This window comes from Marmota monax, unplaced genomic scaffold (genome assembly GCF_021218885.2).
Source record: "Marmota monax isolate L192 unplaced genomic scaffold, Marmota_monax_Labrador192_F-V1.1 WCK01_AAM20220418_F8-fsc00068, whole genome shotgun sequence".
Classification (NCBI taxonomy): domain Eukaryota; kingdom Metazoa; phylum Chordata; class Mammalia; order Rodentia; family Sciuridae; genus Marmota; species Marmota monax.
Genome location: NW_026692352.1, coordinates 1,641,211 through 1,663,817, shown reverse-complemented (window position 1 = coordinate 1,663,817; position 22,607 = coordinate 1,641,211). Strand labels below are relative to the sequence as shown.

Here is a 22,607-nt window from a genome sequence, read left to right as displayed (position 1 = left end):
CAGGGTCTTGGCCAGGAGATGTGATTTGGATTGTCCCCTCTGATGGAGTCCCCAGCTCCTGGTGTACTTAGTTATAATCTTCCTCAACAAAGCTGTGTAGTTTCTTCCTCTATTTTCTCCTCTGGTTTGCTAGTAACAAGAAGTGAGCAAGATAAAGCTATTTGCATTTTCATTATGCAAGCTTCAGGTCTGTAACAAATAGTGAAATAGATTGATTTTTTTAAAAATCTCTGCTATTCAATGGAATTTTTTTCTTTTTCTCACATTTCTCTTTTCCTCCTCTCACCTTATTTTATTCTCCTCCTGTCATTTTCTCACTTCTTAAAATTTTTCCTCATCCCACTTTTTTTATAGTTATTTGAAAAATTTAGTAGGTACTTTCTTAAAAAAATTACTGAGACACCCCAAAACTTAAACAACAGTTTATCAAGACAGACAGAACATATATGGCAGAGATCTAATAGATCATGTATTTGAATAGTTAGTCTTTCATAATAATAATGGAAGGAAAGGGATATTTTATATAAATAGATAAAATGTTCTGGCTGGGGAAATCTTAGTTACAAATCTTTAGAGAGGGTATTTGAGGATATTTTTGAAAAGTTCTAATTTTTTTTTATTCATCATGAGAATAGGTCAGCCAGTGATGGGAACAGAGTCTGGGAGTGGGATATTCAACAATTGCACAGCAAAGGACAAAATACTTTATTAAAAAAATTTACAAATTAATTGTTATTCTTTGTGGCAGGAGAGTATCTATTAGTTCCACTTCCACTAATTTAAAAGAGCTCTTGCCAAACGCAACAACAACAAAATCAAGGAAAAAAAAAAAGAAACAAAAATCTAATATCAATACTAAGAATACATGAGAAACACAAATTTTTATTCCTAGTGATCATAATAAAAGCACACATTTCTTTCTATATAGGGTTTACATTTTAATTCACACATTGATCCTGTGGGAAAGACACTGTTATTATCCACATGTTCACATACAGGGACTGCACAGGGGGAACTCAATATGAGATATATATATCTAGAGTTCTTAGCAAACTTTATTCTAATCAAATGATAAAGACAACAGATGAGAATCTTAAGGTTGAAAGCTTTTGAAAAAGGGCATGTTCTACCTCTGGCTTCAATCATGTCAAAACTCCATCAGGGGGCTTTTTAAGATAAAGAGAGGTTACTGGTTCTGACAATATAAGCACATCTTCCGGATCTCCATTAAGGCCTCTATAATATGCCCTAAGTCAGATGTGGCATGATCACTGTGCTTTTACTGTAGAAGATTATGAATGATTTCAATCCTGAAAATATCTTTAGGTGAGCCCTGGTGTCTTACTTCTGTTTGGATAGAATGAATTACTCTAAAAAGGAATCTTATTGCTTTCCAAAGTATAATTTACTCTCCCTCCTGCTAAGATCTTGCTAATGTAGAAACAACAAGCTCATTTCAATTTAAATGATTTAAGAAGCGGTTTGTGGTGCCTGGGTTAAACATGATTCTGAGAGCATATCCAAACTCAGGGGGGATGAAGGAAAGTTATGCTCAAAGTGGAAATATCAGCATGTGAACTGGACATTTTCATCTGTCCTACTGCCTTCTAGAAAGCTCTGGGCACAAAGAGTATGATTTGTTTGTAGTTGAATCATTTATGGAAAATCAATTTCATATTTTATATTGATTCTGTTAGATTTATATGACTGTGTTATTTGTCCTCAGCTTTCAATTCACCAGCTTATAAGATACTGATTGGAAAGAAAGGACAGGACAGATAGAAGATTTTTACTGAATGGATTTGCTTAAACTAAATGTGACTTATTTGTCCTTGGGTAGGTCATTTTTCTCTGAGCTAGTCAAAATTTCCTCAGTAGGCCATACCTCAGAGTAGTAATCTCAGGATCTCTGTTTTCTTTTATGTTACCCTTTTCCCTTGCACACAGCCATGGGGACATAGAATGGGTACAGGGAAGTCAGGTTTTAACATATCATTAATCCCTGTCACTGTATTTTTAGGAAGTCGCTCATCAGGATCCTACCAGCTCCCCATGCCCACATCACAGTGGTTCCATGGCAGGTAATAACTACTCCCACTTTCAACACCCATACTTTGTCTTAACTGGAATTCCAGGACTTGAACAGGAGTATTACTGGATGGCATTCCCTCTGGGTGCCATATATGTCATTGCTCTCTTTGGCAATGGCATCATCATCTCCACCATCAAGTCTGAATCATCCCTGCATATTCCCATGTACTACTTTCTGTGTATGCTGGCCTTTGCAGACATGGGGCTCACTCTTTGTACTTTGCCCTCTATGCTAGGCATATTCTGGTTCAACTACAAGTTCATTGCCTTTGATGCCTGTCTTGTTCAGATGTATTTCATTCACACCTTTTCAGCCATTGAGTCAGGTGTGCTGGTGGCCATGGCCATTGATCGGGTAGTGGCCATCTGGAACCCCCTTAGGTACAGCACCATCCTAACCAACAGAGTGGTCTGCAAAACGGGGATGGCCATTTTGTCAAGGGCAGTCTGTGTGGTCTTCCCAGTGCCTTTTCTCATCAAGCGGCTTCCCTTCTACCACTCCAACATCCTCTCCCACTCCTTCTGCCTCCACCAAGATGTCATGCGCCTTGCCTGTGCCAGCACTCGTGTCAATAATCTCTATGGCCTCATTGCTGTTGTCTTCACCAAGGGTTCAGATTCCCTCTCTATCCTCCTCTCTTATGTGTTCATACTCCGGACAGTGATGGCTCTTGCCTCCAGGGAGGGCCGGTGGAAGGCACTCAACACCTGTGTTTCACACATCTGTGCTGTGCTCATCTTCTATGTGCCACTGATTGGGGTTTCTGTCATTCATCGCTTTGGAAAGCACCTGTCACCACTGACCCATGCCCTCATGGCTAATGCTTACCTTCTTGTACCTCCTGTGCTCAACCCCATAGTCTATACTGTGAAGACCAAAGAAATTCGAAAGAAGATCATCCAGATATTTGTTCAAACCAAGATTACTGCAGAGGGATAATCAATCAGTTTTAGAGAGCAAGAGCCTATTCTGTGAAAGTTCAGTTAAGACTATGAGAAATTTATTTTTTTTTTAAGTTTTCTGTGTGATTTGAATTGGGCAAAGAAAGATTTTTCTACTCATGGAGAATACCTTCTTTTTCCTAGGCTGAATTGTCTTTTATTTATTAGAGAAAGAGTGGCATCCATAAGAGTTGCACTTCTCCATAGTCTTATATTTAAGACTAGGCACATGCCAACTTAACGCAGGAAATATTAATAATTCCACTGGTAAAAGCAATTCCTTCGAACTGAAATAAGGCAAAGGTTTTACAACTTTTAAATTTGAGTTCATTAAATTAACATTCTAGTTTAAGACTTAGAAGTTGCCTCTATGAATTTAGTTGAGGAGGAAACAAACTGTATTCATTAAATAATAAGAAAAAACCTGAAGAGTATATGTTATTAAAATAAAATATGAATCAGAAAAATAATCACATTTTAGAATTAAGAATCTATACATAATGAGCAGGAGTCAGTGGTATTGTATAATTTGAGATCAAAATATTGAGGGTGAGTTTTAGCCATTCCAACTAAGATCTGTATGACATTGGGAATTACCTTAGTTTCTCTTAGCCACAATTTTTCATTTTGAAAATGGAAATAATATCACTTTGCATCCAGCATTTTTACAAAATTAAATTTAAGAATTATAAATAAAACTATCAAATGTTGTGTAATTGTAAGAAATATTCAAGAACATTGAATATAAGGGAATAAGAGGGCTTGTATTTATAGGTTGTCTATGAAGTAAAAGACAAGTTGCTAAATCCTTTTAGGTTATTTTATTTGATAATCATGGTATCTTTAGGAGCTGGGGAAGTGGGGCAACAATGATAATACAAGGGATTTGAGAGGCTGAGGCAAGAGGATCACAAGTTCAAGGCCAGTCTGGGCAATCTAGAAAGGTCCTGTCTCAAAATAAATAAAAAGGACTTGGGGATGTAGCTCAGCAGTGAAACACCCCTGGGTTCTACCCTCAGTACTAAACACACACACACACACACACACACAAACAAACACAAAATAGTTTATTTATTTACTTTTTTGGCTAAGGCATGGTCTGGAACATTTCTTGTAGAATGTTGGACATCAAGGAGACAGATAAGATGGGTTAGGCAGAAAGATGGTGAAGATATTCATAGAAGAGATTTAAAGATTCATTATGGCTTTTATTTGAAGGCAAACAAAGTATAAGAAATGGAAAAAAACCAAGGCATGTGTATATTCTGAACTACTTGTATCTGTTTACATGGTCAGATTTTTTTAAAAAATTCTTTTTAGTTGAACATAGACACAATACCTTTGTTTTACTTATTTTATGTGGTACTGAGGATTGAACCCAGTGCCTCACATGTGCGAGGAAAGCGCTCTGCCACTGAGCCACAACCCCAACTCCACATGGTCAGATTTTTTTAATAAAGTATTTGTCATTTGATTGTTAAAGTGAAACATGATAGACTCTTTGATATTTCGGCAACTGTTGCTCAAATTAGTGGCTATTTTAGAGTTGGTAAGATTAATTCATGAGAGATTATGCATACAAATAAAGAGTATTTCCATTTACAATATGCTTTCAGGCACATGAGGCCTTACCAAAATAATTTTAGTTAAGTAAAAATAAGCTTTTATTCCTAATTATATAAGCAAAAGAAAGTATATTGCAGACATACATCAAAATAATATAAGTATAAAATGTCATTTAAATGTTCTGGACCTTATAGATGACTTGAGGTCCACCATGCCTGGAGGGCCTTCAGGTCACCAACACTACCATAGTGGCCTTGAGTCTGGAGCAGGGGATACAGCTCCACATCTCTTCCAGTTGTTGCTAATGAGCACTGCATGATGCATACCTATATGAAAACATCACATGGTACCCCATAATATGTACAATATTTATGCATCAATTAAAAATAAATAAGTATAAATATATATTAAGGATAAAAGACTAAACCAAGATGTATTTTCTCCAAATTGGGGGAACAGATCCTAGAAGCAATAAAAAGTGTCCAATATTTTCGAGGCATGAGCCCTGTCTCTTTGAGCACATATTGGTCTTAGGTATTTTCATCCATTCGGGAACTTTACATTTATGTGAAGGCAAAGAATTCCAAAAATCATAGTCTGTGCTTTAGAGACAAACAGAAATGTCCTTCGTAGCGATTTGAATTTGGTGCCTTAAGTAAATAAAGATTGGCCTCAGAAACAAGTGTCATGGTGAAGGAGATTGGATGTTTCTCTCTACCCACATTCAGCCTCCTTCTGCTTTGGAGGTGAAGATGATAGCTGCAAGTGAGTATTAGGAATAGCAACAGTATGGTCTAAACCATCTGTTAATAGAAATAGCTGACATTTTGTATATTATCTTATTCTCCCCCAAATTAATGCTGTGAGTGAAGGTATTGAAAACAACAGCTTAAGTGTTACATACCTCTGGATTTAAATCCTGTCTGTGTCACTTGTTAACTGTAATCTGGAGTAAAATACAAAATTAATTCAATGTATCTATTCTAATCTACAAAATCTTCATAAGGATATTGTTTATTTTGTAGAGTTAAATAGATTAGGGAGTTAATGTATATAAGATCTAGCTCACAGCCTGGGAAGAATAAACATTCAATAAATATCAATTGATATAATAATTATTATCAGTTGAAAAATAGACCAATTTTGTATAAAACTATGATGCACCAATTAAAACATAAATAGAAGGGAGATCAATATTGTAGTAGAAGGGGATCAGGTAGGGGGGGTGATAAGGGTAAGAGAAAGTACTGAGGATTGAAATAGAGTAAGCTATGTTCATGCATTTATGAATATGTCAAAATGAACCCCACAATTATATATAATTATAAAGCCCTAATAAAAAATACACCAAGGCACAGTTTTGTAACTTTATCAGGCTCAAATGGCAAATAAGTGGGCACAACCACAAGTTGAAACCACGTCACTCTGCTGCAAAGTCCATGCTGATCCCCAACCTTGTCTCTTGTTTCCTCTCCTGTGTATACTCAGGGCCTTCTTTTGCTTCAGGAAACGACTGCATAATATCCTCAAAGTAAGGCAGTTAATCTAGTCCCTCTCTAGGTAAGATTTCAGCTCCCCAGTACATAGCAATGAGAGAAGCTTAAAAAGTGGGTGAGTTAGTGCAGTGTGATTGCAAGTAAGGTCTTGGCATCAATACTGACTTGGGAATGGTCTGTTATCTATTTGTGCTGAGCTCAGAAAGTGTGTTTGGAAAAGTTTATGACTTCTCAATGATACTGAAGCACCTAGTAATAATGATCATCATCATCATCATCATCATCATCATCATCATATTGATCTAAATAATTTGGAAAATAAAAACAAAATTCAAAAGTATTTTATTATGGATAGTTTTGAGAAACATGAGTTTAAAAGGGATGCATTCTCTATTATTTTTGTAGTTTAATATATATGTGTCTATGTATAGACACATACACATATATTCATGCACTTGAGCTAAGATACTACATAATAATGAGGATAAAATCTAGAAGTCAAGGGCTGTGGAAAAAAATAGTCTAATATTGGAAACAGGCATGTAAGCAAGAAGGATGGTTTCTGGGTATCTGAAGATCATCTTGAAAGTGAGAAGTGCTATCTTCTTTCCCAGGTAAGGATGTCCTGAAGTCAGCATGATTTTGATTTGTAGTTAATCCTTTCAGTGCTGCAAATAGATCCTATACTCAGAATTTCCAAGCTAAATTTATTGAGCCATGATATAATCCCAATTTTTCTAGCGTTAGGGATCTAGAGTATGATTTAACATTAACACCTGATAATCAAGAATCAAGGAGTAGCCAGATGCTGTAGCACATGCCTGTTATCCCAGCAGTTCAGGAGGCTGAGATAGGAGGATCATGAGTTCAAAGCCAGCCTCAGCAATTTAGCGAGGCCCTAAACAACTTAGTAAGACCCTGTATCCAAAAATACACACAGACACACACACAAACACACCTTTTATCTATTGTCAAATTTCACTGGGTACCCTCTTTTCCCCTCTGATGTTCAATGAAAAGATCTTATAGTCCTATTCCAGAAATGATCTTTGCCTAGAAGCCATGAACACACATGAACTTGGGGATGTAGCTCAGAATAAATAAATAAATAAATCGAATCGAGGAGGAGCTCCAACTTTATCTGGAGTCTTTCAGACAAGCATTTATCCTTGCTCCCTTTTCACATTTCACTCTTGAGATCAGTGGCTGTGATAAACAAGAAAATTGCCATCTAAAGAGGTCTATGACCTAATTTCTGGAAAGTATGTTACATAGAAACATACTTTCAAGGTTGCTAATAAAAATGACTCTAAGATAAGGACACTATCCTGGTTTACTTAGGTGACCCCAGTCATCTAAATGTAATAAATAGGGTCAAAAGCACACATGCCAGGTTGATACCATATGAAATAAGGATGACTTGAACTGCTATAGTTGGCTTTTAAGGAGACCATAAGCCACGGAATGTATAAAGCCTCTAAGGGCTGGAAAAGATAAGGAAATGAATTCTCCCCCACACCCTTCTGAAATTAAGCCCTGTTGAAACTTTAGGCTAAATTGCTGAGGTTCCCACAAGGTTGCCAAGACTTGAGATCTTCCTGCCCCAGTGTTCCAAGTTGCTGGGATTATAGAGCATGCTTCACTGTGCCTGTCTCTACGGCCAACTTTCAAATAATAATAATAATAATGATGGGGCTGGGATTGTGGCTCCGCGGTAGCATGCGTGGGGCCCTGGGTTCAATCCTAAGCAACCACATAAAAATAAATGAATGGAATAAAGGTATTGTGTCCAACTACAACTAAAAAAATAAATATTTTAATAATAATAATGATGATGATGTCTCTCTTATCTTCAGTCCTCATACAAATAATTATCTTCAATTGATATTTATTTCTTATGAATAATTATATAATCTCCATTAGTCAAAAGCCATGGAAAAACAGCTGTTTGAGATAAATCTTTCTTTGCCTTGAATTTGAGGTAAGTTGCTTTAGGGTGATGTCCTTCAAATTCTTAGAGGGCCTATTATTTAACAGAGGACATTTGTAAAGTACATTCTTAAGATCCATAGAGGGCCTTTTATCTATTGTCAGATTTCACTGGGCACCCTCTTTTCCCCTCTGATGTTCAATGAAAAGATCTTATAGTCCTATTCCAGAAATGATCTTTGCCTAGAAGCCATTTTTTTCAAATTTGAGAATATGATAACTGGAGGTCTGGAATACTAATTCATTGTTAAATCTAATAAACCCTTGTTCATTTATCTGTCCTGTATATATTATTAAAGGTAAATATGGGTTTTATTCAGCCCTTCTTTCTCCTTTTGTATGATACTGTAGGTAGGTAGAAGATGAACATACCTTCTACAATCTGCCTGCATATCTCAACTAAACTGTTGGTTCCATTAGATTGATTTCCTGTTTTCCATAGTATTATAGACAATTTGACAAACTTTCTCTCATAATATGCCAAAGGTGAACTTTCCTCCAAACTTGATTAATACTTGCTATGTTTTTTTTTTTTTTCTTTAAATGCTTTCTGATAGCCCGGAGAGGCCCTTGGGCTTCTGTTACCACTGAACTCAAAGCCCTTTAGTCTTTTGCCTACACTTTTCTGCAGGCCCTATAAGCCTTTCCTAAGTCTCACTGATGCCCTCTCAGCTTCACTTGCTGCTTCCCACCCACCCCCCTGTAGGTGAGACTCACTGGCCCTGCGGAGGCAATGCCAAATGCTGCAGTTGTTGGTTATAGCAGCATCCTACTCCAGTTGACCCACCTGTTTCAGTTACCAGTTACTGCATAAGAAGTCACCTCCAAAGTAGTGGCTTAAAAGAAGAGCACTCATTTATTTTGCTTACTTATCTGAAATTCGGACAGAATTTGAAGGCACTGCTCTTCAGCTAGGAATTTTATTCTTTCAATACTGAGCTTTAAACCCAGGGCCTCCTACATGTTAGGAAAACACTCTACCACTGAGCTGTATCCTTAGCCCAACCAGCTGGGGAAATTCAAAGGCTGGTGTGACTTCACCTATGAGGGCTATAATCTTGTTTACAGGGATATTTGTTCTCTTGAAAAGTTGACTTTGTGCTGGGTAGGCTAAATTTGAGGAGTCCCTGAGTATTTGAACTCTATCAATAAATGGAAGCTCAGATGTCTAGATTAAATATAATGATTTCAGGGTCAATGAAATGTAAATGTCTGTTTAACCATTGGTAAGCAGATGAGTGGAATAGAGACATATAAAAAATCACCAGTGAAAATGTATGAGTGGAACTCATAAAACTATTGATATTTATGGGATTACACATAAGCATGAAGACTGAAGACTCATGTCCCAGAAGAAAGAAGAGTACGTGGATTGGTGATATTTTACCAGCACAAAAATGAGGTGGGGGAGTTTTAAGGAAGAAGAAAGGAATGTCAGCTGGTTAACTTTAACTATAGCAGATAGATAATAAGGGTGTGCATGTATACACACACACACAAATGGAAATTTGGGGGTACATTAATCAGATTTGGTTAGTGTTGTAGTCAGGGTAGAAATATGATGCCCACTGAGTAGCAATTAATAGATAGTCAGCCATCAAGTATACATGTTGAGCCACAAAGATGTTCAGTGCTGTTTAGAGATGTGAGTGTTTGACAGGTGATCAATCTGGCATAAAAAAGAGATGTCAAAAGAAGCTTCTACAGTATGAAGCAAGAAGAGTGAATAGAAGGAACTTAACTTCTTCCTCTATTTTATTCTAAGATTGTTTTCAAATGCCAATGCTTTTAAAATGAGAGAATTTTTTTTTTGTACCAGAGATTGAACCCAGAGGCACTTAACCCCTGAGTTGCTGAGGCTGGCCTTGAAGTGTGATCCTCCTGCCTCAGCCTCCTGCATGGCTGGGATTACAGATGTGTTTCACCATGCCCAACTAGAAAACCAGGCTTAACATCACTGAAAAAAAGAGATATGAGTGAAAGATTATGGCATGTGTTATTTTTTTTAATGATTATTTGTTTTTAAACATCAGGACCCCCATGGCTCCATCTCTGCTTGGTGTTACATTCAGTGAACAAGATCTCCAATGGACTTTCTTGAAGAATAAGGCCAAGAAGGTGTTTACTGAAGGTGTCTTCAAAAGATTGATGTGGGCTTTTGGTAGTGAAATATGTATTTAGACTTCATAACTCTTTTTTTTGGGTGTGATGCTGGGGATTGATCCCAGGGCTGTGTGCAGGCAAGGCAAGCACTCTACCAACTGAGCTATATCCCCAGCCCCTAGACTTCATAACTCTTTGCACATCTTTTTCCATGTCCATTGTTTTTCACACGACAGCTCCTAATATAGTTTACATTTCTCCACAAGATCTTCCTATCAAAGCCAGCTTGGCTGCTCATGTTCTCTTTCCCATTTCCTCTCTCCTGACCTGGCTCTTCCCAGCTACGTGCAACTGTCCTGAAGTTGAAGCACATGAGGAAGAACCATTTTTCCCCAAACTGAAAATTAAATAGTATCTAGAAATTTTGTATTCCAAATAAAATTGAGATTAAATTTATGTGTTTCTGTCAATGTATTTATGTGCAGCATTTTGTTGGGGAGGGGATTCTGTGGCAATTGTGTTGTTTATATGTTTGATTGGTAGTGACGCATCAATTAGATTTTCTTTTATTTTTAAATTTATAGTGAGTTAGTTATGTTTAACGGTTCATATCTGATAAGCAATTTGAATTGTGTCCTGAACTGCTTACAAGTGATGAACACTGGTGAATGACAATGACAGGTTTATATGAAATTTACTATGAAATAAATCAGGCACCAGCCTAGCAGTTCGGATGCTCATGTAAATATTCCACATCTAGGATGTATAAACCTGTTCTGCCCAGACATTTTAGAACATGCCTGCTACACCTTCTTGTGCATCCATAATTAACACATAATGAATTTGATCATGCATTCAAAATAAACTTTTTTTAATTAGTACATTTTAGGCACACATGATATTGCTTTTCATTTTCACATAGGCATACAAGTATGGAATAAAATTTGCTCCATTTTTTCCCTAGTACTTCCCCTTGTCCTCTCCTCCCTGCTTATTCCCCTTCCTCTACCCTACTGATCTTCCTTCTATTAGAGCTTTTTTAAGATTGGTATTTTAGAGATATACATAAATGTGGAATTTACTGTGGTGTATTTATATTGGTACATAGATAATTTGGTCAGCCTCACTCTGCAGTCCCTCCCTTCTCCTGTCCCTGTCCCTGTCAGGAAACCCTGAGACATGGATCAAGTCTCAATTTACAAACTTCAGAATCAATAACTCTTAATCTGAACTTAGCCATTCCACAAAGAAACTGCAAGACCTTGAACTAGTTACTTAACCGATCTGAGTCTCTTTTCCTCTCTGTGTAAAATGTCCATGACATCTGTTTTCAAAGGTTGTTGGGAGAATCTACTGAAATAATATATGAAAGAATTATTAGTGTTAACAAATTAAATATTATACTCTAATGTAATATCACTTGCCTTTTAATTGTCTGTATGCATATTTTCTAGATAAATATTCTAGAAATTGTGTGTAAAATGGATGCATTTTTCTCATAAACCTGGAGGTTACCATAATGACCGCATTTTGTTAGTGTTAAATACATACTTGTTGAATGAATAAATAATCCCCCTGCAAGCTGGTTGAATAATTTTTAACACAATTCTTAAAACAGGCATTAGCATCAATGTAAAAACACATTGCATTTGACATATTCATCCCCACACATCTGTGTATTGCATCTTTAAATATCCTTCTTGTGCTGAGAATTTTTAACATTCCTTACATAAATCCAAGAAGTAGTTTTATTCTGTAAAATTTTTACTGGTATAGGCAGAATTGGAGCCATTCATATTGGGTCAAGAGAGTAAAGGAAGAACGTGTATTAGTATACTAAGTATTTGACAAAAACTAGAACTATGTTAACTCTATAGAGAGGTGATACTACTTAAAAGCAAAGGTATGTATTAAGTAACCACAGATAGAATCTGATTTAATCTCATCATAGACACCCTTCACTCTTTAAATATCTAGAAACATAGATAAATGTGCTTGATCCTATAACAGTTCTCTTTTCTCTATCTAAAAATGAAATATTCCATATACTCAGTCTTTCAGTAGAACTATAGGGCTTATTGAATTTTTCTTGATGTAATTATTATTTATTGATAACTATAGGAAAATATTACTTAACATTACAATAATAAACATAAGTGTTATCTGTATAAACATATAATTTTATATCAGTGATGTTCATCTCCATTCCAAAGAATAAAAATTACTATGTTCCTTAATTAAACTGGATTTTGTGATACCATGTATCAAAATGCATGCATTTCAAAACAGAATATATGCAGAACAAGAATGACTAGTTTTGTATCTTCTCCCATGAGCCTCAACAACCCCACATTTTACGAGATGTGCAAAATTTGATTGCAGTGTAAGTGCTGAAAATGGAACTATTAACTTTTTCAGGGTCAATTTCTTTATCTTACATGTGATTCTGTCCCACTAAGCCCTGTTTTTTCTCCCCTGGAACACATGGATGATCTGTCTCCGTATCTGCTTGGTCCTCACACTGTAGACAATGGGGTTCAGCACAGGGGGAAGTAGCAGGTAGGCATTGGCCATGAGTGTGTGCACTACTGGTGATAAGCGTTTCCCAAACCTGTGGATCATGGTGACACCAATGAGAGGAACATAGAAGAGAAGCACAGCACAGATGTGAGAAAGACAAGTGTTGAGGGCTTTGAGCCTTTCCGCTCTGGAGGCAATGCTCAGCACCATCTTCAGGATGAGTACATAAGAAAAGAGGATGATAAGGGCATCTAGCCCCAGCGTGAGAATGACGATGATGAGGCCATAGAGGCTGTTGACGCGGGTGCTGGCACAGGCTAGCCGCATTGCATCTTGGTGAAGACAATACGAATGAGATAAGACATTGGAATGGCAGAAGGGCAGTCGCTTTATAAGGAATGGCACAGGGAAGACCACACAGAATGCCCGGGTGAGGACAGCTATTCCAATCTTTCCAATAACACCATGGGTGAGGATGGAGGCATAGCGTAGTGGGTCTCGGATAGCCACAAATCTGTCAAAGGCCATGGACACTAGAACTCCGGATTCTACTCCTCCTAAACCATGGATAAAGAACATCTGTGTGATGCATGCATCAAAGGAAATCTCAGGGACATTGAACCAGAAGATGCTGAGCATAGTTGGCAAGGTGGACATGGAGAGACTAACATCAGTCAGAGCCAAGAGAGAGAGAAAGTAGTACATGGGCTCATGGAGACTCTGGTCCACCTTGATGACTGCCAGGATGGTACCATTCCCCAAGAGTGTTAGAGTGTAGAGAAATCCCAGTGGAAAGGCCATCCATGGGTTCTTGTCTGGCATCCCTGGGATACCTGTCAGAATGAAACTATGGTGATTGGCCTGTGATGTGCTCAAGTTCATCATGGTCTTCTCAGTACTGGATGAAGTTGGACTCTCCCACTTAGCTCACAGCTCCTAAATTGAAATTATTTTCTCATATGAGATAAGTAAATGAGTACACAGATTAAAAAAAAAAAAACAGAGGGAAGAATTAGGTTAGATACCAGAGTCAAGACACTTTCTGGTTTGTATTTTTGCTTCCTAAGAGAGTTGCATGTAATTGCCTCCTTTTTCTTGAATTTAACTTGTTCTGAAAAACTGAGATGAGACTGAAAACCCAGGGTTCATACAGGAGAGAATTTGGATTGCTTCTCCTTTGGCAATCCTCAAAGTTTGGCAGAAAAGAATCAGCCATATCCAAGGACTTAATAACAGAGCATTTAGTTAAATAATAGTAACTTTAAAATCTCACTTAACTCAATGCCATCACCACACATACACCGATACAGAATACCACTGCCAACACAAATCCACATCATATAAGTCTCTGTGACTATATTTAAAAAAAAAGAACACACGCACATACACACACACACACACACACACACACATACATACACATTGCCTAGGCATTTATTGAACTATATTTGTAATGAATTACATGTGCAGATAGTCACATTTAATTCATGTATTTCAAAAACATTATTTTTCCTAACTTCATTTTAAGATAGTAAAAAACAGAATAAAATTTACTGACCCATACACAACCTCATATAAGATACACAAGAATGTATCATACACACAGATTTTATTTTGAAAGTCTTCTAACACATCAGGAGTTTGGAAGTTATTCCTGGAAACTCTTCCTTCATCCTACCAATATTTAAACAATTTTCATACTTGTCTCTAAAGCATATAAACTGTATTTCTTCTTCCTATTTTTATAACTAATAAATGTTATAGCTTACTTCTTTCAGATTCCCATAATAGATCTTTCTGTATCCACTAGTGCCATTTCTCAATAGATTCTTCATTCTGTAGAATACGTTTTAGAAATCTGATTTATTCATTCAGAATATGTTTTAGAAATCTGATTTATTCATTATAACAAAGGTTACTTCAGAGGCTTCCAATGTACTTAGAGTCCTAAATATCTACATTAGTCTTCAGGGTGAGCATAATTCAGCCCCAAGCTGTTTCTCTAGCACCACTTTATACTATTTGATTTCCCTTTGGTCTCTCTTTTTTTTGGTGGGGGGTTACCAGGCGTTGAACTCAACTCTCAACCACTGAGCCACATCCCCAGCCCTATTTTTCTTTATTTAGAGACAGGGTCTCACTGAGTTGCTTAGCACCTTGCTTTTGCTGAGATTGGCTTTGAACTCGCGATCCTCCTGCCTCAGCCTTCAAGCCCCAGGAATTACAGGTGTTCAACAACACACCTGGTGCTTTGGTCTCTTCAATGCAGCCACATTTGTAGTCTTTAATTTCCTGGATCTCACTAAGATACTCCCTGATATTTTCTTTCTTTCTTTCTTTCTTTCTTTCTTTCTTTCTTTCTTTCTTTCTTTCTTTCTTTCTTTCTTTCTTTCTTTCTTTTTCTTTTTTGCTACTGGGGATTTTACTATTGAGCTACATTCCCAGTTCATTCATATATATATACATGCTAGGCAAGTACTCTACCACTGAGCTACAGCCCCTGTCCTTCCTGCTCCCCTCCAGTACTTTTTAATTTACTTATTTATTATTTTTTGAGATGAGATGTGGATAAGTTGCTGAAACTGATTCTAGAACTTATGATCCTCCTACCTCAGCCTCCCTAGTAGCTAGGATTGTGGGTGTGGGCCACCATGCCCAGCTTGATATAGGTTTTCTACAAAAATTTCCCCCAGTTCCTTTTTCTTTCTCCTACTCTTTCTAATGTTTCCCTTTTCCTAGCCTATCTGTCCTTCTTAAGTAAGTTATTTCTAAGTATTTATGGTAGTTTAAGACTTCTTGGTATGCTGCTTTCACATTCTGGACTTTTTCTTCTTATAAATGAATATAGTTAATTGTACATTATGTAAATATTTATTAAATTTCTCTTTCTCTCTTCTTCTTCTTCCTCTCTCTCTCTCCCTAAAAATTAAATTCACATGAAGAAAATATTTTTTATTCATCACCTCTTTGAGCACATGCAAAGCTTATATGAGCATTTGCTTACGAGTTGAATAAGAGAACAAAAAAATGAATGAATATGGATAATTGAATGTCATTCTTTTTTCAAGGAGTCTTGACAAGCTGCAGACATCTCCTTGATCTTTTTCATAATGATTGGAAACCATTAATTAGGGGGAAAAAACCTTTTCTTCTAAAAGGCCACAGATTACAACTTAAGTGGGAAATTTTTTAGAGGTACTGTAGTATCTTTTATCTCACATTTGTACTTGTGAGAAAAGAGAGAGAAAAAAAAAGTCTTAAGAGCTGGTCTAGGGACCTCAGTCTAGAAGGGGATCAGACCCATTCAACCAGATGGCTTGCCCACTTCTTCTGCTCATGGTTTCTCTGTTGTAGGATAAGGATTTGCTGTTTGGGAAACATGATTACAAAGAAACTATTTTCTGTTCGATATGTTAGGAATCTTGAAAAGTAGTGGAGTTCACTTACGAACGTTGTGTTGTTTCTTGTAAAGAGAATTCAGGCTTCTCTCCAAAAAATAACCAGAGCCAAATCTAAGCAAGCACTTTATGCTTCTGGCTTTGTGCTTCTAATCTTCTTGCTGTACTTTGAGGAAGGAGCTTTGATATACTTGACATGGTAGGTGGAACCATGCTTCTTCAGGTCTGTTGATCCCTCATTCAAAACAACTCTAATAGGTTTCAGTTGGGAATGATCAGTTGGCTCATCCGCACTGGTTATTTTTCTTGGGAAACTCTTGAAAAATCATGAACTCTTAAGTCTGCAGGGCCAGCTGAAGCACTGTCCTTCAATGCAAATAGTTCATTCTTGTTTTCCCCTCCCTTTTAACCATTTGCTGGTCTGATTTTCTTTATCTTAATGTATTCTCCCCATCTTCTCCATTTCCCCCCCTCATTCCTATCCCCATTCTCCAACTTTTCTCATTTATTTTCTTAACTATTTAGCCCTCTATTTTCTCTATCATCTAATGAAATTTCTGTTTATTCTTTTTCCATCTAATTTTTATTTCATATTTTTCTACACACTATGTCCTCTCCTACACAATGTCTTCTTTGGTTCCTAATAATGACACTCATATTTTACCTTGTCTTTATTTCTTAGTTTTACAACAATGAATAACACTCTAGAATATTCTCATCTGTCTTGATCATCTCTCTTTCTAGAATTTCCTTGAGAATTTAATAAAGTAATAAACATAAATAATCCTACTCAGAATTTCCTATGTATATATGGTATGAAAAAGGTCTGTGCTCCAAGTCAGCATTACTTTGGCTCTGTCCTTTACTGAGACTAACAGGCAGGGCACTTATGAAGATTACTCAAACCTCTGGTGGTATATGTAACCATCATGATTCTATAAGGATTTTAAGCTACTTTGGAAAGTATCCCTTGAGGGGTGTAATATAGTCCCATTTGGGCCGTTCCATCCTGATGTCCCTGAGAACTCTCAATCCTTTCTACAGTTGACAACTCTCAAATTTTCTTAATTTTGATTATACTAGTATATTCTCTCTCTCTCTCTCCCTCTCTCCCTCTCTTTCTCTCTCTCTCTCTCTTCCAGCCCAATTTTGGTACAGGTCTTTTAGCTCTAAAGCTAGTCTCAGTCTCAATGATGACATTATGTTGAAATTTTCCCTGTTAAAATAGTGCTGGAGACCACTCTTGCTTTTGGTTGGAGAGGATGATTGTCTAGACACTGTCAACCAAAAAAAAACATGAAGTTCTTTGAAATTGTTGGATTTTCAAGGTTATAAATTGAATCTACAACATATAGATTGTTTCACTTGTTTTAATGCATTTTGATGTAATGATATTTTTTGTTAATAGGACAGCTCTTAAAATTACAGGAACAGCTGGTTCCTCCACCTTGTGTCTTTGTGGAGTCAGTCCTTAAATCATCCACAAGGAGTTGTGTCCCTTTTGATCTCACTTACTTTCCTTCTTAGGTACCTTCATCTTCTGGTAGTAGATATCAAAAATTCAGATATAAATAACTGTACTTTTTAAATCCATGACTTAGAGTGTATGGTAGAATTTTATGTATTTATCTTTTTTGACTATTTTTAATCATTTAATTTAAATGTTATATTAAAAGAAAGCATTGTGCACAATGAGTTAATATGATTTTTTGACAGAGGTATGCATTGTATAATATTTAAATCAGGTTAAATATATCTATCTCCTCAAATATTTCTCAATTGTTTATGGTGAAAACTTTCATAATTCTTTTTTATAGTTTTTTGAAATGTACACTAAATTACTGCCATTTATAGTCACCAGAATCTCTTGTTCCTATCATCCTGTATTAAGTACTCATTGATTAACTTTTTCCCATCCTCCCCTCCATCCTGCTGTGGTAGGCACCATTCTATTCTCAACTTCTATGAGATCAACTTTTTTAGGTTCCACAAATGAGTGCAGTCATCCATGGTTTATTTCACTTAACATAATGTTATCAGTTTTGCAGTGGGGGGGTAGTGAGTGGAATGAGGTGTTCTGGTGTCCGTGCCTTTGGTTGTCATGTGGTCATCTGCTTTCTTTTGAATTCTTGCCATGATTGGCAAGATTGAAGCAGCAATCCTGCTGCAGCATTTGGGAGCTGTGGTCTTTGTGCATTGTCTCATGAAAAGTCTTCCATTTTGCCTTCTAATGTCTCTCCCACCCACACTACCTCCATTAGGAAGCCAGGAGGCATGCCTGCACTGACACCCAAGTCAATGGCATGTATTGTCTGTTGCCTGGGATCTTCATCATTGTCCTAGATACCTTGACCCTTTTGAACCCTTGCATTCTAACATTCTGGGCAATATGGGGCATTGTTTCCCAGGAAGAGTCTCAAGACTGTCAACATCTCTCTCTCATATTTGTGCAGCACTAATCTTCCAGTGCCTATCATTTGTATGATCCTGATTAATTACTCTGGGAAGCATTTAGCACCATTGATATGGAATTCATTTCATATTGTACACATAGAGCACAATTTTTCAAGACACTGTACACAGAATATTTTCACACCATTCTTGTCTTATACATGTACTTAGGGTAATGATGTCTAACTCACTTCACCATTGGAAAACTGGAAATGGAACCACCATCTGACCCAGCTATCCCCAAAGGACTTAAAAATATCATCCTACAGGGACACAGCCACATCAATAGTCAATATCTACTTTCTGGTCCATCCTGTTGTGTACAGTGTCATGACCAAGCATATCTGATGGTGAATTGTACAAGTATTCTCTGGCAGCAGAATTGGCCCTTAATGACATCTACTATTATTTCTTGCAGTCAAACCAGAGAAGTATCCAATGAGCACTTCATAATAGAAGTTCCTAAAGAAATGTAAATACTCTATTATCTCCACTAATATAATAATCATTAGGCACTTATTATTGAGCACTTGAATCTTGGCTGGTGCAAATGAACAACTAAATTTTAAATTTAATTTTAGTTAATTTAAGTGTAAATTTAAATAGCCTCATAAGGTTACTACTAGCTACTTTATTAAGCAGCACATATCCAATATATTATATCATGTCGTTGCCTAATAATTTTGATGAAAGCAAGATAGTTTGATTAAATTAATACTTTACATCCAATCTGGAAGTCAGTATGGAGATTGGAAAACTGGAAATGGAACCACTATCTGACACAGCTATCCCACTCCTCAGTTTATACCCAAAGGACTTAAAAAATAGCATACTACAGGGACATAGCTACATCAGTGTTATAGCAGCACAATTCACAATAGCTAACTTATGGAACCAACCTACATGCCCTTCAGTAGATGAATGGAGAGGAAAACTTTGGTATATATACACAATGGAACATTACTCAGCATTAAAAGAGAATAAAATCATGGCATTTGCAGGTAAATGGATGAAGTTGGAGAATATAATGTTAAGTGAAGCAAGCCAATCTCCCCCCCAAAAAAGGCCAAATATTTTCTTTGATATGAGGACACAGATGCATAATGGTGATTGGGGTTGGGGGGAACACCCCAAAAGAATGGAGGAACTTTAGATAGGGCAATGGGGAGGCAGCGGGAAGGAGGGGATGAGGGGGCAGGAATGATGGTGGAATGAGTCAGATATCATTACCCTAAGTACATGTATAAGACAAGAATGATGTAAAAATATTCTGTGTACAATCAGTGTCTTGAAAAATTGTGCTCTATGTGTACAATATGAAATGAATTGCATTCTGCCATCATGTATAACAAATATATAACAAATCAGAATAAATAAAAATTATACTTTTTAATAACAAAATGTTATATAACAATTTTAAAGTTATTAATATACAATAAAATTAACAGATTTTTGTTATATGCCCCTGTAAGTTTTGACAAAGGCATAGAGTTATGTAACCACCACTGAAAACAAAATAGCCGAAGAATTTTATCACATCTCCAAATTTCCTCGCATTTCCCCTTTGTGGGTGACTCCTCTATTCGTACACAACCCCTTGGCAAACATTGATTCATTCTCTATTCCTGTAATTCTTCTTATTTTCAGAGTGTCATACAAATGGAACTCTCTAGTATGCAATCTTCTGTGTCTGTTTTCTTAGCATGATGTACTTAAATTGAATCCATGCTGTTGCATATACTGAAATATTATTTATATTTATTGCTAAATATTTTTCTGTTTTATGTCATTGTTAATAACTTTTTCAAGACAAAATTCCAGACTATTCTGGCTCCATTATAATCATTCTAGTGTTCAGTGCTGAACACAGGGTGTTTATTTTCTTGTGCCTGTATTTATTTATATATCTTATAAAACAGTGTATACTTCTAAGGTGTTGGAAGCAGGAGAGGAAAGTTAGAAATATCATATACAAAGGATGAAAGCATGGAGTATCAAGTGAGTTGGGAAAATATGGAATTCCATACATACTTTGGATAATTTCAACCTCATTTCAATGTGTACAGCTATTCTGACTTTCTTTGATTGTAGTACTGGGCATTGAACTGAGGGGTGTTTTACCAATTAGCTACATCCCCAGTTCTTTTTACTTATTTATTTTTATTTTTGAGACAGAGTTTCATTTACTTGCTGAGGCTGACCTGGAACTTGGAATCCTCCTGTCTTGGTCTCCTGAGTAGCTGATTTATAGTAGTGTGCCACCACACTCTTGTCTTTTTTATTATTTTTGTGGGTGGGTTACAGTTTCTTGCACTGTAGTATGATAACCTAACAGGATGTGTTCCCTCCCTGCTATTCTAAATAATTCATATGAATAGGAACCTTTCTACTTCATTGTATTCCAAGTGCTTAATGTGGTTCAGACCATATGGTGGGATTATAATGTATTTTCTTGAATGGAAAAATCAATGAAAACTGCTTTATTAATGTTGATTAAATGTTTCTCTCTGTCCTCATCCAAACTTCATGTTTCTTCTGAAATTTTCAGTCACTCAAATTTGCTGATGGAACCAGAGGAAAGGGTGTTATTTACCTATCATTCTGAGCATTATTTGAGGTAAAATTTATGGAGTTAGTTACTTTTTCTAAATACTGGTTGTAATTAGCACTTTTTCTTAGGGTGCTTGGCACAGATTCAGTGAGAATATGGTTGCAAAAATGTTTCAAGGAGTATAAAAAATCATAGAAAATTAGATAACATCAGGATTATTACTTTACTCCCTGTAACAGAGAGTTGGATTCTGATTCACATGAAGCTTAATTCAGATGTACTTGGGAATCAAGCAATCTATAGGATGGGTTGATTGAGGATAATATATTGAAACCATTTTTCTTGAATATATGCATGGAAATATTTACAAACAAGTGTAGTGTAGCATATTTTTAAAGATCAATTGCTTTGAAATAAGGTAGACATGGTCTTAAGCATAGACTCTGTAGTTTGTTAACTTTTAGCTGGGCAAAGTTATTAAAAATCTCTATGAGTTTTCACTTCCTCATTATGAAATAATAAAAAATACTCATAAAGTTGATTTTAATTTGGTACAATGTATTTAAAGGATATATATATATATATATATATATATATATATATATATAGAGAGAGAGAGAGAGAGAGAGAGAGAGAAAGAGAGAGAGAGAGAGAGATGGTGTGGGGGGAGTGTTGTGTGTGTATGTGTATATACACATACATATATACATATGTGTATATACACATACATATACACATACACACACATACATATACACACATATATAGTTATATATAACATATATAAAGTTATATATAAAACATGATTTTCAAATGTTAGATTACTTTTGCTTGCAGGGTAGGTTGCCTGCAAATGTGACTCAGGATGACTTCATAGGAGCGGTTCCTGTGGTGGGGGGATAGAAATGATTAGACAGATAATGAGACCTGTTAGGAAGAACACATATTGGAAAGAGAGAACAGAAGAATTATTCTTACTGTCCTATCCTAATCTCGCTCTGACATTCAGAGAGCCTCTCTGACTGAGACTCTGTAGCCTGAGGCTGGGGGAAGAGGAATAGGTGTAGTTATCTGACACAGGCAGGCTGTTTTTACAGACTCCTATTATTTTCAGTCCCTGAGGCCAGAACTTTCTCCTAGGCCCTGATAGATGGGGTTTGCCTTGGGCCTAGGAGCAGGGTTTGAAGCTGTTTCTGAGCTGCTATAGAGGAGCATATTCTTATGGGTCGCATCACTCTTGCTCCAAGCAGCATATTTAAGTAATCAACTTTACCTTCTGTTGCCTGGTGACTCTACTGGGTCATTGCCTATAAAGAGCTCACCTTGGGAGCTGGCTTATTTTCTGCTCTGTGCTGGGGCTGAAGAGAAGCTGGTGGTTCTTCCCACTGATGTGACCAGGTAAAGAGAGTGCAAGAAAGATTTAAATGGAGAAGAATTTTAAAATGAGGAATAGTAGAAGAGCAGGAAGAAGAAAAAGCAATGTGTAGATGGGAGTTATGA

At 36.5% G+C, this 22,607-nt stretch overlaps 2 protein-coding genes across 2 annotated transcripts; one reads left to right on the top strand and one right to left on the bottom strand.

The window, feature by feature from the left end:
- The first annotated feature begins 2,074 nt into the window (after positions 1 to 2,074).
- LOC124091050 (olfactory receptor 51H1-like) lies at positions 2,075 to 3,031 on the top strand. Its single transcript, XM_046441989.1, has one exon. The coding sequence runs from the start codon at positions 2,075 to 2,077 to the stop codon at positions 3,029 to 3,031; it is 957 nt and encodes a 318-aa protein (XP_046297945.1).
- A 9,610-nt stretch (positions 3,032 to 12,641) lies between these two features.
- LOC124091251 (olfactory receptor 51H1-like) lies at positions 12,642 to 13,592 on the bottom strand. Its single transcript, XM_046442219.1, has one exon. It carries the CDS (start codon positions 13,590 to 13,592, stop codon positions 12,642 to 12,644), a length of 951 nt encoding a protein of 316 aa, XP_046298175.1.
- Positions 13,593 to 22,607: the final 9,015 nt, after the last annotated feature.

Excerpts from the sequence above, each read along its gene's own strand:
- LOC124091050 (XM_046441989.1), top strand. The coding sequence starts at position 2,075 with ATGGCAGGTAATAACTACTCCCACTTTCAACACCCATACTTTGTCTTA.
- LOC124091251 (XM_046442219.1), bottom strand. The coding sequence starts at position 13,592 with ATGATGAACTTGAGCACATCACAGGCCAATCACCATAGTTTCATTCTG.